General features: G+C 25.4%; 2 protein-coding genes across 2 annotated transcripts; one reads left to right on the top strand and one right to left on the bottom strand.

Moving 5' to 3' along the window:
- Positions 1-861: 861 nt before the first annotated feature.
- LOC112682949 (zinc finger CCHC domain-containing protein 8 homolog) lies at positions 862-7476 on the bottom strand. The gene is made up of 8 exons (XM_025553740.1): positions 7377-7476; positions 6191-6444; positions 5504-5709; positions 4482-4705; positions 3828-3946; positions 3474-3618; positions 2400-2533; positions 862-1471 (listed from the first exon to the last, which is right to left on the bottom strand). Exons 2-8 carry the CDS (start codon positions 6419-6421, stop codon positions 1094-1096), a joined length of 1437 nt encoding a protein of 478 aa, XP_025409525.1. The 5' UTR covers positions 6422-6444; positions 7377-7476; the 3' UTR covers positions 862-1093.
- LOC112682950 (protein C10) lies at positions 7438-8673 on the top strand. Its single transcript, XM_025553741.1, has 3 exons — positions 7438-7762; positions 7858-8034; positions 8437-8673. Exons 1-3 carry the CDS (start codon positions 7723-7725, stop codon positions 8568-8570), a joined length of 351 nt encoding a protein of 116 aa, XP_025409526.1. The 5' UTR covers positions 7438-7722; the 3' UTR covers positions 8571-8673.
- The last annotated feature ends 4546 nt before the right edge of the window (positions 8674-13219 follow it).

Below are 13219 nucleotides of genomic sequence, written 5' to 3'. Positions count from 1 at the left end.
ATGTTATATTTACAAAAAAAAAAAAAAAAATAAAAAACATAAGTCAAGCTAAAAATTTAAATAACTTGACTAATATTTGTATGTCATATTGAATGGTATTGCGTGGTATTGGTAAGAGCGTGTAGACATTTTGTTATAAAAAAAATGTTTTCCAATGTAATAAACTTAAATGCAATAATCAATATATTTTTATAGGAGATTTGTTAATTGATTAAACAATATTTTAACTTAATAGCTATAAATTTCATAGAAATTATTATCTAACAGTATAATTTGAAAATAAAAATAAATACAATTACACACTAATCTTTTCTTTTTTATTTAATATAGAATAATTATAACAAAATAAAATTTTTATTAACTAATAAGTAAATTATTTTAAATTCCAAATGTTCAATATAATGTTATTATAGTTACTATGACAATATTTTCATTAACAGTGTTGTAGACAAAATTGATGTTCATAAAAATGTATTGTACATTATGTAAAAAATATGAATATATATATATATATATATATATTATTATTATTATATATTATATTTTATATTATTTAAATTTTATATTTTCATTTTTTATATTATAATTTTAATAAATTAATATATAAATATCATTGTTTGTATTAAATACTACCATTTATACTACTATTACTAGATAATACCATTTACATAACTAGTCACACAAAATAATTTGAAAATTAAATCTCCAGATTCAATAGAGCTAAATACATAAGTAAATACTACACATATTAATTAAATTTAAACAGATATTTTATTATCTTAGGTGGAAAATAAAATGTTGAGAAATTTAATAAAATACAAGATAAAATCTTTTTATAATTTCAATGATCTGAACATTTATACTGATAAATTGCTAAATTAAGTGAGTCTATAATACAACTTGAATTAACTTTTACCTATACAATTAAAGCAACTTAGTGAAAAGTTGTTAAACAGTAGAATTAATATTTAATTAGACTTAAAACTAAAATCTATTTATAGAAGGAATTAAAAGTAAAATGTCATTACTGGTAATTTATTAATTACATAATAATTTTGTCTTTGTATAAATAATTGTTAATGGATTTTGTCCATTATAGTAAATTGTTCAGTGTTTGACGTACATCTTTTAATATTTCTTTAATTTTTTTAAAAGTACCAGTAGCATTTGGTAAATTTTCATGTTCAACCAAATCGACCATTCCTTTTGCAAAATTTTCATGAGTTGGACGGTTAGAATATGTGGAAACATGTTTAAGAACTGGAGTGCCTAATAGTTCAGATTTTACATCACCAAATTTCCTTTTCACACTTGAATTTAGAGAAATAGATTCGTTTTCAGAATTGAGAGAATTGGATAAACTTATTTGAGTATCGTTTACATAGTCTTTAGTGTCAACACCGCTTTCAAATGTGTCTGAATTACTTTGATCATCATTAATTTTTTCTGACGCTGTTCCATTAGATGGAGACTATAAAACATATTAAACCATGCAATATTAGTAAAGTTAATAACAATTAAATTATTTTTATTTATGTTTATAATACTAACATACATTTGAAACTAAGTAATAGTATAAAATTTAAGAAATAAACAAACGATGTGATAAAATAAAAATTAGAAATACCTATACAAAATAAATTATTAATAAGCAGACACGTTATTAAAATTCAGTGGCAGCTTTTGGTAGTTTGATATTGTAGTATAGTAAAACATTTTTTGTAAAGGGCAGAAAGCCCACATTTCTACCTATCTTGGATGAATATTAAACCTATAATTGACGACACCTGTAAAACTGATTTTGACGCCACTGAGGGACTGATTAACAATAATACTTAGACTACTCATAAAATTATATATTTATTAACAAGATTTATCAAAATATCGCTCATAAATAATAATAATAAAAATAATATGAAATGTGATTAGTATCACAAATATGGATATCAAGTACTTCATAGTTATTGCTGTTGGTCATAATTTCTTTAGTTATTATTAGATGAAAATATCGAACTCACTGCATTAACTGTTTATAATAGCGCTAATTGCCATTGAAAATGTGGGATGAGAAAATAACCGTTGCAATTTACTATGACTAACGAGTAACATATTAATGTTTCAAGCATTGGTCGCTCAGTCTTATTTAATTCTCAGATTATTTTTATTGTATAGGAATCATTGCCGGATTAAAGTGATATTTTCTTCAAATATCATAATTTTTCAATAAAATTCAGAATCACTTAAATTATTTTGAAAGAAATATAGAACATCATGATTCCTATTTAGATACTATTACTGGTATAATAGCAAATGTTTATTTTAAAATGTAATTGCACTATCGCACAAGCCGCTACTGTTAAAATTATAAATAAGTTTAAGATTGTAATAGTTATTCTTACTTCTACACAATTGTCTTCTAAACTGATATCTTCATCAGTGATTTCTCCATCTTCAGGCGAAGAGGGCATATGATCAGTTGATTTTTTGCTCTCAATACTTTTAGATTGAAAACTTTCTTCTCCAGGCAAAGTTTCTAAATAATTTCAATAGTTAATAAAATCACAAAATATATATTTATAAAAATAATGGTATACTAGAGCAGTATTTCCCAACTGGTGTTCCGCAGAACCTAAGGATTCCGTGAGCTCGCGCAAAAGGTTCCATGAGAAATTTAAGAAAATATAAATTAATTAGCAATATTTTGATTTGGATTATGATTTGAACATAGAACTCTATATAAAACTAGAGTTAACACATTTCCCGATATGAGGTGCATAGTTTGTAGCTTTTCGGCGTATACAAAGACAAAGAATAAGTTTCGAAATCAATTGAACGCGGCTTCGAACTTACGAATCTCACTTTCATGAATAACTCCAGATTTAAAAACAATTATGAAAAAACTATGAAAATATTCCAATCTTCTCATTGAATCTATTTTAGAGGTAATGGGAGACAAATATTAAATTTTAAGCTTTAATATTACATTTATAATATTGTAATAGTAATAAACAAAATAAAATGTTAAAACCGTCTTTTTTTTTATAATAATGACACTCTTGTGCCGGAAGTGTCCGATAACCCACTCATTTAAGTGTACCAAACATTTGTCTGTATAAAAATTATAGAAAAAATATTGGGGTTCCACAAAACGTTCAAGCTCTTGCAAAGGTTCTGCGGGTAAAATAAGTTGAGAAACACTGTACTAGAGTATGTTTTAGTCTTTAATTGCATATATTTATATATTTATTTATTTATAGTATATTTATTATAATAATAATTGAATTCATTAATATATATATATTTGCATCAAAATAATAGTATATAAATTATTATTAATAAGTCTTTTCATTTGAGATGTTATTATTATTTAATAATTAAAAATTAAAACACTTAGATTAAAGATTATCAATATTAGGTAATATTCAGAAAGTATTCACATAAGTAGGTTATTAATATATAATGAAAATTATTACCATTAGATAAAAAGCCTGTATCTTCATTATAACTATCTCCATGTAATTCTGTTTTAGTATCAGTTATATTTTTTTGCAAATTTTCATACATATGATTAAGACTTTGTTCCGGATTGAATTCAGGACATTCATACTTTTTACATTCCTAAAAAACAAAATAATATAAACACAATTAATTAAACATCATAAACTATAACTGCAATTTATACTGTGTATAAATACAATAATAATACAAATAAAAATATTATATAACAGTCGTAAATAAAATAATATATATAGAATTTTAGATACTCAACATAAAACAAATTAATCATACATTTTTTATTGAATGAAATCTTATTTGACAATACTTACATCAATAGAGTTAGCAGGAGGAGGTGCATTGAAACCCGGGTATTCATGTAATTTCCTCTTATTAATATTACAAAAGACAGCATCAGTTGCATCCTTCTTTTTTCCTGGAAACGGTAAACCTATATGAAATCATAACATAGTATTATAAATTAAAATACAATTATTGAATTTATAATCATGTATAAAAAACGTTTATAGTTAAATACTAGTAAAAATATTAATATTTTGGGGAAATAATTAACAGCTTAACAACTCATTTATTCATAGTTTAAAAATGTTAAATTTAATAACCAAAAATTCTTTATTATTTGTTTAATTTAACTAACATTTTAAAACAATTATTAATACCTTAATAGGATTAAATTATATATATATATATATATATATATACATATTTTATGTATGTATAAATGTATTATATTTTCATAATTATTATTTATTACATTTATATATTGATGATTCTTAGATAAAACAATTTTCACATATTTTAACAAATTTATTAATTTATTCATAAGTTAATGAAATATTATTTTATTTAATATATTTATTTAGGAGTAATCATTTAATTAAAATAAATATGCAAATATTTTCATCAATTATCATTATTAATACAGAAACTATAAATTAATCTATGGAATATACTTAAAATATTACATTTATTAGGTGCTGTAAATATTGAAATTCCGGAATATTCATCTCTGGCTTCTTCAAGCCATGCTCGAGGATAACCATATTTTCTCATCCTATAAACGTGTACTGGAATTCCATTTTCAGGTAGACCCAATGCTTTTAACAACTCAGCACTAATTTTACCAGGTGTAAGATTATTGTATGGGGATTTATTACCCGCTACAAAGTAACGAACATTTTTTCGACCGCTAAATCAAAAATTAAAAAAAAAAAAAAATATATTAAAAAGTGAAAATATGATAAACATAAACATACCATAAGAATTTTTTTTGGTATTAATATGAATAAAAGCAAAAATACATATGTTTATATATACCTAACTTAACCTAACCAAACAATATTACGGATTATATCAAGTTATTAGAATCATTTATAATGTACTAAATATATGTCTTATTATATATTCAATAATATGTTATTTACAACATGGAATATCTGACATTAAAATACATGGTTACTTAAATGAAAATAATTACCGCTAAACTGTACTTGCGTGTACATTATTAAGACTGTTTGGTTTTAATTTTTATAAGTAAATAAGATACTAGAAATCATTCTTAGAAAGAAATTAAATAATACAAAATAATATATAATTAAATACAATTTTTGTTTATTTAAGGATCTTATGTTACTTAAACAAAATTAAATTTGGATGAAAAATAGATATCAATATTTTCTATTTTAAAGAAGCAATATCAACACAGGCCAAAATATTTGAATAATGCCTTTTAAATTATACCAAAAAGAGGAAAGGTGTCTCATTAAAAATTACTACTAATAAAAATAATTTTATAACTTTTCACAATATAAAATTAAGTGATAACTTTATGTCTTGGCATCTTAAGTGACTACCATAGTAACTTTGCTTTCATTCAATACCAGTTTATACATTTGATTTTTTAGATAAAACATAAAATAGCAAATATGCACTTTTTTTATAAAAAATAAAATAAAATTACTTAAATTATTTTAATCAAAATAATTACCGATTTTTGAAACCTTTTTCATGAAAATTATTTGGTTGAGAATGTTTCTGCATTAAGAACATATGACGATTTATATTAATTAATGGCTGATTTCTAGGTTCAGGACAGTTGTGCAGAGAATGATTTGGCATACCACAATTCCAACAGGAATTTTGCTTTGACCCCGTGTCTATTCTCTGGTTTTTTTCATAACTATTTTTTTGAGACTAAAAGAATACAGTTTTGTAAATATTAAAAAAATATACATACAAACAATTTATAGTAAAAATGAAATTATAAAATAAATACTAATAGGTACAATGTAAGTATTCATTAAAATGTTATTATTATTTACAATTATATATAGCTAGGTATAGGAAGATTATTGAATCTTTTACTATGTTGTCTTTAAATCTTAAAAATGATTTTAATCATAGTTAATTAAAATAAATAATAATTACATTTTAAAATTAAATTTTAAAGAAATTTAAATATTATGTTCAATTTAAAATACATTATTATTAATTAATAATTTTCATAATAAGATAATACTGTTAAAATATCAAAAATCTTAAAATAAGTAATATTTGAAATATTTAAAAAATTAAATTATTATACTTAAATTATAATATAAATATATAAATTATACTTAAATTATTAAATAATTAGTTATAAATTCAATTGTAACAGTTGTCAGAATTGTATTACCTCGTATTGTATTGCATGACGCATTTTAAAACTATCAGTTTTGTCTACAACAAACAATGGTTCATCTTCCTTGTCATTTACATCTTTAATCGATGTTGAATTATCATCAATTTCCAGATCATACTGCTCTGAGCCATCATGTAGTTCTAGATCTTGCATAGAGTTATCTGTAAATGGCTTATCGAGCTCCGGACATGACCCAAATGCCATATCCTGATTGCTTTCATTCATGATGACCGTGAACCAAATTTCCACTAAAACAAAGATGGTAAGTACACATATGGTAATACAAATGGCAATCAAATAGCATTTAAATGCATAATGCGATACTTGACATGAACACCAATGAGTGTGGGTAATCGGACATTGATGAGAAAAGGAGATAAATGTATTACTATTGTAAAATACAAATTATTCCAGACTAAGGCAGTGTATTCTCCTAACGATGAACATCAATGGCGAAAGGAAAGAACTTGACGCAAGTAATTCAGACATTGACATTATAGTGGGGGGAAAATAACTAATGTATAACATTGCCATCAAACGATGTTCGTGATGCTCTTAAACGAGCGACCGACGACGTGCATATTCTGACCAGGATCACTCCACAGTTGAGATTCCCTAAACATCTGAGCGAGAGAGAAGTCTGGAGAAGTCCTGGAAGACAGTTCTGAGGATTCCGCACCGATTTCACTTGTTACGCTCGCGTGCGCTGTTGCTACGTCGGAAATCCGTCCCCCCACGAGCGAAACGACGGCGTCGTCGGCCAACTACCCATGTGTTACGAGTCGCAGCGCCATAGACCCTAGTCAACCGCGGGCTACAAACGTACGTCCGGGGGAGCGCGCGCTGTGTCAAACTCACCATCAGAGACGACAGACCTGGAAGGCGTCACGACACGTGTGACCTACCTATCGGATTTTGCGAACACCCTCGTCGTTCGAACGGAAAAATATAAAAACATAACAAAACGCAGTGTTATCCGTGTTGCTGATAAATCAACGGCGGCTATCATTCGACGCGCATCGCGCGCTCACGCGTAGCGGCCTGGCGGGACGACAAAGCGCGGAAACACGAATATTACTAACGATCGGTTTTTTTGATGGTGGCGCGCGCTAGAGGAGCAGAAAAATCGGAGAACGCGTTTTGTGTACGGCATACATTTACATATACGTTAGGTACTTACGGTTCGGTCGGTTGTTGTGAACGGCAGAATTCGCCGACGATTTCGAATTATCGGTTCGACACTGCGTTGACGACGTGTCGCTGCGACGGTGAACGCGATATTCTTATCGGTTTCGTAACGCGTGTTATCAATACGCACTGATGGCCGGTTGATTAGCCCCGATCTCGATTTATGCTTCCGAAACAATACCGTACCGGTATCGAGATCGTACGTTCGCGAGTGAATCGCTTTTCAGCGTTTGTATCTCGAAAGTCACTGTGTTCGATCCTCCCTTAAACCAAACAATCGTTTCGCACGGTCAGTCATAGTACGTTAATTGGTCGTCGCTTCCGCAAACAAAACGACAATGACTGCGTCCCTTCAGTTGGACTCTAACACCGTAAGAGGTAATTTATCAAAACGATGGACCACCCGAACATTTTTATGCAAAGCCTGCTCTTAATCGTTTCTAATGATCTGTTTTGTCTGTTTAATGTTATAGTAATTTTGGCTGAAATACTAGAATCTCTTACAACATGTGAAAACGCATTGAATTTAGAAGATGCCAAGAATAAGGCTGGAAATGATATGTTAAAAGTAATGCAATATGTTTACCCAATTGTTGTCAATATTCAAATGGATGTTATTAAAAGATATGGAATGCCTGAAGGACGAGAAGGTAAATAATAAAAATGATAAATTCTGTTTTATGCGAGACTGTGTTTAGAAAACTATAACATTGTGTACATTAATAAAGTAAAAATTAAAAAAGTATTAACTCTTTAAATCAATTCAATTTCATTTATCCAGAAAATCAGCAATGTTTTAAAACTAGTCATATTTTAAACATTATTTAAATACTTAATATTTAAACATATTAACTTCACAATTTTTTCTTAGTTAAGTTGTTATTAAACAATAGAATGATTTTTATTATAAAAAAAAAAAAATGTTTAATGACTAATCATTAAAGTAAAATTCTATAAATAAATGTACACAATGTATTCTTATAACATTTTTAAATTAAATATCTTCATTCTTTTAAATATCAAATTAAAAATAATAATCTATGCTTTTTTAGGAATAATTAAATTTACTAGAAGTGTGGTTGCATTTGAAAAAGATGATAGAGTCGTAGCTGATTTACACCGTCAGATACGATCATTTTATTTGCCACCAGTCAATGTTTCAAGTGCAGTTACCTCACATGTTTAATAATAATTATTTATTATTTAACGATTAACTCAAATTAACCATAACTTAGAGTAAAGAAATGGAGGTATCTAATATGATTTGTTTGTTTTCCATTTTCTTTTTTTTTTTTTTTCTTATTAATGTATCATAATTTATATGACTAATATTATGATATTTTAAAGTAACATAAACCATTATTTATGTGTTTGTACTTTTTATAATTTAAGTTAAAGAATTTTATAAATATTTTTATTTTTATACTGTTCATTAATATAAATGAATAATAAAAAAAATTCATTTTTTACACTTTTTAATTTAATTTATATAATAGTAAAAATGATACTAATAAGGTACTGAATATAATTTATACTTACATGTATATATATACGTTAACATTCACAACGATTATCGGTAAGTGTTGACATTCACAATTGAGTTTTGTTTAATTTTAGAAAATTTTAGTTAAATTTGGAATATAGACGTTCAACAATTGGTGTATGGTGTATTGTGTCATATGTAAAGATTGTGAATATTTATAGATATGATATCGTTCGCACAATATCTGAAGAACAAATTATGTTTGAGTAAAAACATATAATAATTTTATAATATATTATTTAATTGAACAAATTTTAATGGCCCATATAATATTATCTGATAGTATCAAAGGTACTTGATGCAATTGTAAAGCAAAGTGTGTATTGAAGAAGTGTAGTTGTAGATTCTTAGGACTTTTATGTAAATCTAAATGTTATAATAGCTTATCTTTTTGTAACAAATAATTTAAAATTTAAAATAAAATAATTTATGGTTAATTAAGTTGTAATAATTATTTCATCATTATTCCTCTTTTTTAACAAAATTCAAACATTTACCTAAAACATATAGTGCATGTTTGTTGGTGTCACACCAGTGAATGTCTACATCTAAGAAGAAATTGACATTCATCAGAAATTTCGGTGAATGTCAATATTCACCAAATGTCATCATTCATCTTAACTTAAACACAAATATAAAATATTTTTCTTTAGAATTCAATCAACTTCTTATAAATTGTTCTATAAAATTATAACTTAATTTATAAAAAAATAAATCCAGACATTATTCATAAATTTATTTATTTTATAATAAATTGCTTTTTTAAAAATTTACAGATTATTATATAATTAACAATAACATTTCATATGTTCCTACAAGAAAAATAAATAAAATAAAATAAAATAAAATAAAATAATTATACTATGTCATGTTAAACAATTCATAACAAATAGTATAAGTTGAAAAGGCAATAAGATTCATTTCAAAGAGAAAAAGTTTCTTTGAAATATTTACTTGAGAAAAATTAATTTAAAATTTAATTTAACTATTAGTTCATCCAAATATATGTTGTGTCAGATTTAGAAGGTAAATAGTTATTGAATAAGAATTGTTTCTCGCTTAATCATTAGGTCTGGTGTACTAAGTTTCATATACTTGTTCATGGAGTATAAATTATCTAGATGTTAACTTACTATAACTGAGACAATTGTATAGTCTGTATATAAATACATGTAGTGTATGTATAACTTAATCTATATTTTAAATATATCCCACAGTGACAACCTTGGTTGACTAGTTTAAAATTTTACAATTTTATTTACATAAAGTATATACTATAAATATACAAGAACATTCTATAAACACCAAGTATACAGCAGTTACAAATAAAGGTCATAATGATCAACCTATGACATAACCATTATAACCTAATTATCTTTTTTGATTGACCCACGTTATGAAGAGATCAACATTGATGGAAACACATTTTATTGTATATATATATATATATATATATATATATATAAATTAAATGAATATTATCAATAATTACAGAAAAGAATAAAAATAAAAAATTAATACACCCGAAAAAAAAGAATGGTACCTATCGAGCAAGTCATGTAAACATTAAAAATATAAAAGTTAGTTATAAAATAAGTTTTATTTATTTAACAAAATTAATATTGAAATATTTAGAAAATTGTATGCATAGAATCGATTTATTTCATTGTTATTTTAAATCTTTACAAAAGTAATTTTTAATTGAGTAAAAATGTATAGAAAAAAAAAAGGTTTTGTTGATTTGATTTATTTTTATCATCTGAGATAAAATAATATACATTTATTTGTTAGTATTTTTTCTACGTAAGTTTATATTTTATAAAACTTATGTTAGAGAAAATCAATATGTTCATATTTCTCTAAGTTTTATTTTTCATTAAGCAATTTTGGTAAATAAATATCTCGTTCTACTAACTAACGTTCTACTTACCAACTATTCGTCAATGGTACTGTAAACAATCACACATTCATTGGCAAATATAACATAAAAAACAATTTCAACAAATTTAATTTGAATTCTATAAAAACAAACATCCATAAGTAGGTGTGTACGCTTGGATTTTTTTTTAAATAACTGTGAACAATTATAAATAATAATAATAAACGTAACCGTTTTACCTAACAACCAAAGTATTATAATACAAAACTTACTAACCAGTATAGTTGTTTGTAAAGTGTTATTTCAAAATCTGTTTATTGTTATTCGACCAAAAAATATTTTCAGTTATATTATTTATGCATACTGCAGTGAATTTATTTAATTTTTCGATGTATAATAATATTTTATAATGACAAATATAATTTGGAATAGACTATTTACCTACCTAACCGCATAAACCTAGTTAAAATAAGTTGATAAAATGTTTTAGAAGTCAACTAATTGCTAAGAAAAAAAATATTCAATTCAAAATACTCAAAACCAAAAATTACAAAATTAATTGAAAAAACCAAATTATTGATGACATTTGCTATTAATATATTTTTTTCAATTAAAAATGCCATTATAATACACATCTTGGTAGTAATAAAATGTTCAAAATATTAAGGTCATAGTGGTTTTATTAAAGAAAATACGAATCATTGATCTGCGTCTTATTCTCAACATATAATAAAAATCTAAATAGTGATTATGAAATGTACGGTTTCTAAATAAAACATAATTTTGAAAAAATCTTTAGTTTGAAATAAATAGAATTTCTTCATCCGTTTTGAAAGTCATCAATTACAGACATGGGAACAATTATTATACGATAGGTACTACCTACCTACCTATCATTGTTGAGTGCCGTGCGCGAGAGTAATTACGAAAGTTTTAGCTTTCATGGTCGAAACTTCGAGACTCAACCAAAAACATAAAACTCAAACAAAAAAAAAATATGAACGTTTATTTTTTTGAACAAATAAATTTTTGCGTTTCTTATACTTGATTATGATTTTTCAAATCGAAAACTCTCGTAAATGTTTTTTACATGCATATAAAATAATACCCCCTGATCCAGATAAGAACTTGGATTTATACATTTCATTTATATTGATATTATAAATATTTAATGATTTTTTATTATAAACTATTTATATATTTATTAATTCTTTGATACTAATTAATAATTTATTATGATTCGTAACTATAATTATTGAAGTATTGTATAGCCGGTGCAGATTTACAGAACCTACAGTTCAAGAACTTTGTGGATCAGGCTATTTCAAGAGGCCACTTATTAGGACTGAAACGGGATTATAAATGTATACCTTTTAACAAAAAAAACACAATATGATCGTATAATATATATTTTTAAGTTAATTCATAATTATCATTGAAAACATTAACATTTATTTTATGGAAGATTCTGTCTTACATAGGATCCGGCATAGAGATATTTCACTGTACTATACAATCTAACCAATGGCGTTATTTGGAAGATGACCACTCAGACTTTTCCTCCAGTCTAATATAAACTTCAACATAGGTATAGTCGGCACACTTAAAAAATATAAGAAATCTTCAAGAGGCCAATTTCTTCAACAAATATTAACTGTGAATCAGCTGACTTTCTAAATCTCCTATTATATCCGCCCCTGGTTACGAATCTCATAGTGACTGCATAAAATAATTATTGTACAAACACATATTAGACCGATGCGAATCGAGACTTTGGGTAACAACAATATAAAAACAATCGCTTCTTGATTCCTTTATAAAAAAAAATACTAACTGGTATTATTCACATGCCATTACTTTCATTATTTTACAAGTTATGTTAAAGATATATGTATCTACAAAACTATAAATGAGTGTTTTTTACGTTTAAATTTGATATATTTTGAAGCATTATGTAAATAATTAATAAATCGATGTAATCATAAGTTATAAAAAAATTTTTCTTCTGGATGTATAAAGGACTTTACATATTTTTTATTACTTTATTTTTTTTTTATCAAAAACCACTGATTTTAGATTCAACCGTACTCTGAGAACATAAGCGTGCGCACGGTGGGGTGGGCCTGCGGACTCTGGCTTTTTCTTTAATAATGTATATCTATAATATACAAGTAATTTTTAATCTCATAGTATAGAATTGATATCTGTAAATAAATCTAATAAAATTATTAGTTATTAATCAGACTAATCAGAATTTACATATAATATAAAAATTGAAAATGTAATTGATACATTTAAAAACCTTACTCCCATGGTATAATAGTATAATTATATGTAAATAAAGATTTCTTAGATATAAATTGTGTAAGTTTAAATAGTATTTATTTTTATATTTGCATATTGAATTAAATAA

The sequence above is a fragment of the Sipha flava genome, unplaced genomic scaffold, assembly GCF_003268045.1.
Source record: "Sipha flava isolate LNK unplaced genomic scaffold, YSA_version1 216_pilon_pilon, whole genome shotgun sequence".
Lineage (NCBI taxonomy): Eukaryota > Metazoa > Arthropoda > Insecta > Hemiptera > Aphididae > Sipha > Sipha flava.
The sequence above is the reverse complement of the archived record's forward strand: the minus strand, read 5'-3'. Positions and strand labels throughout refer to the sequence as shown.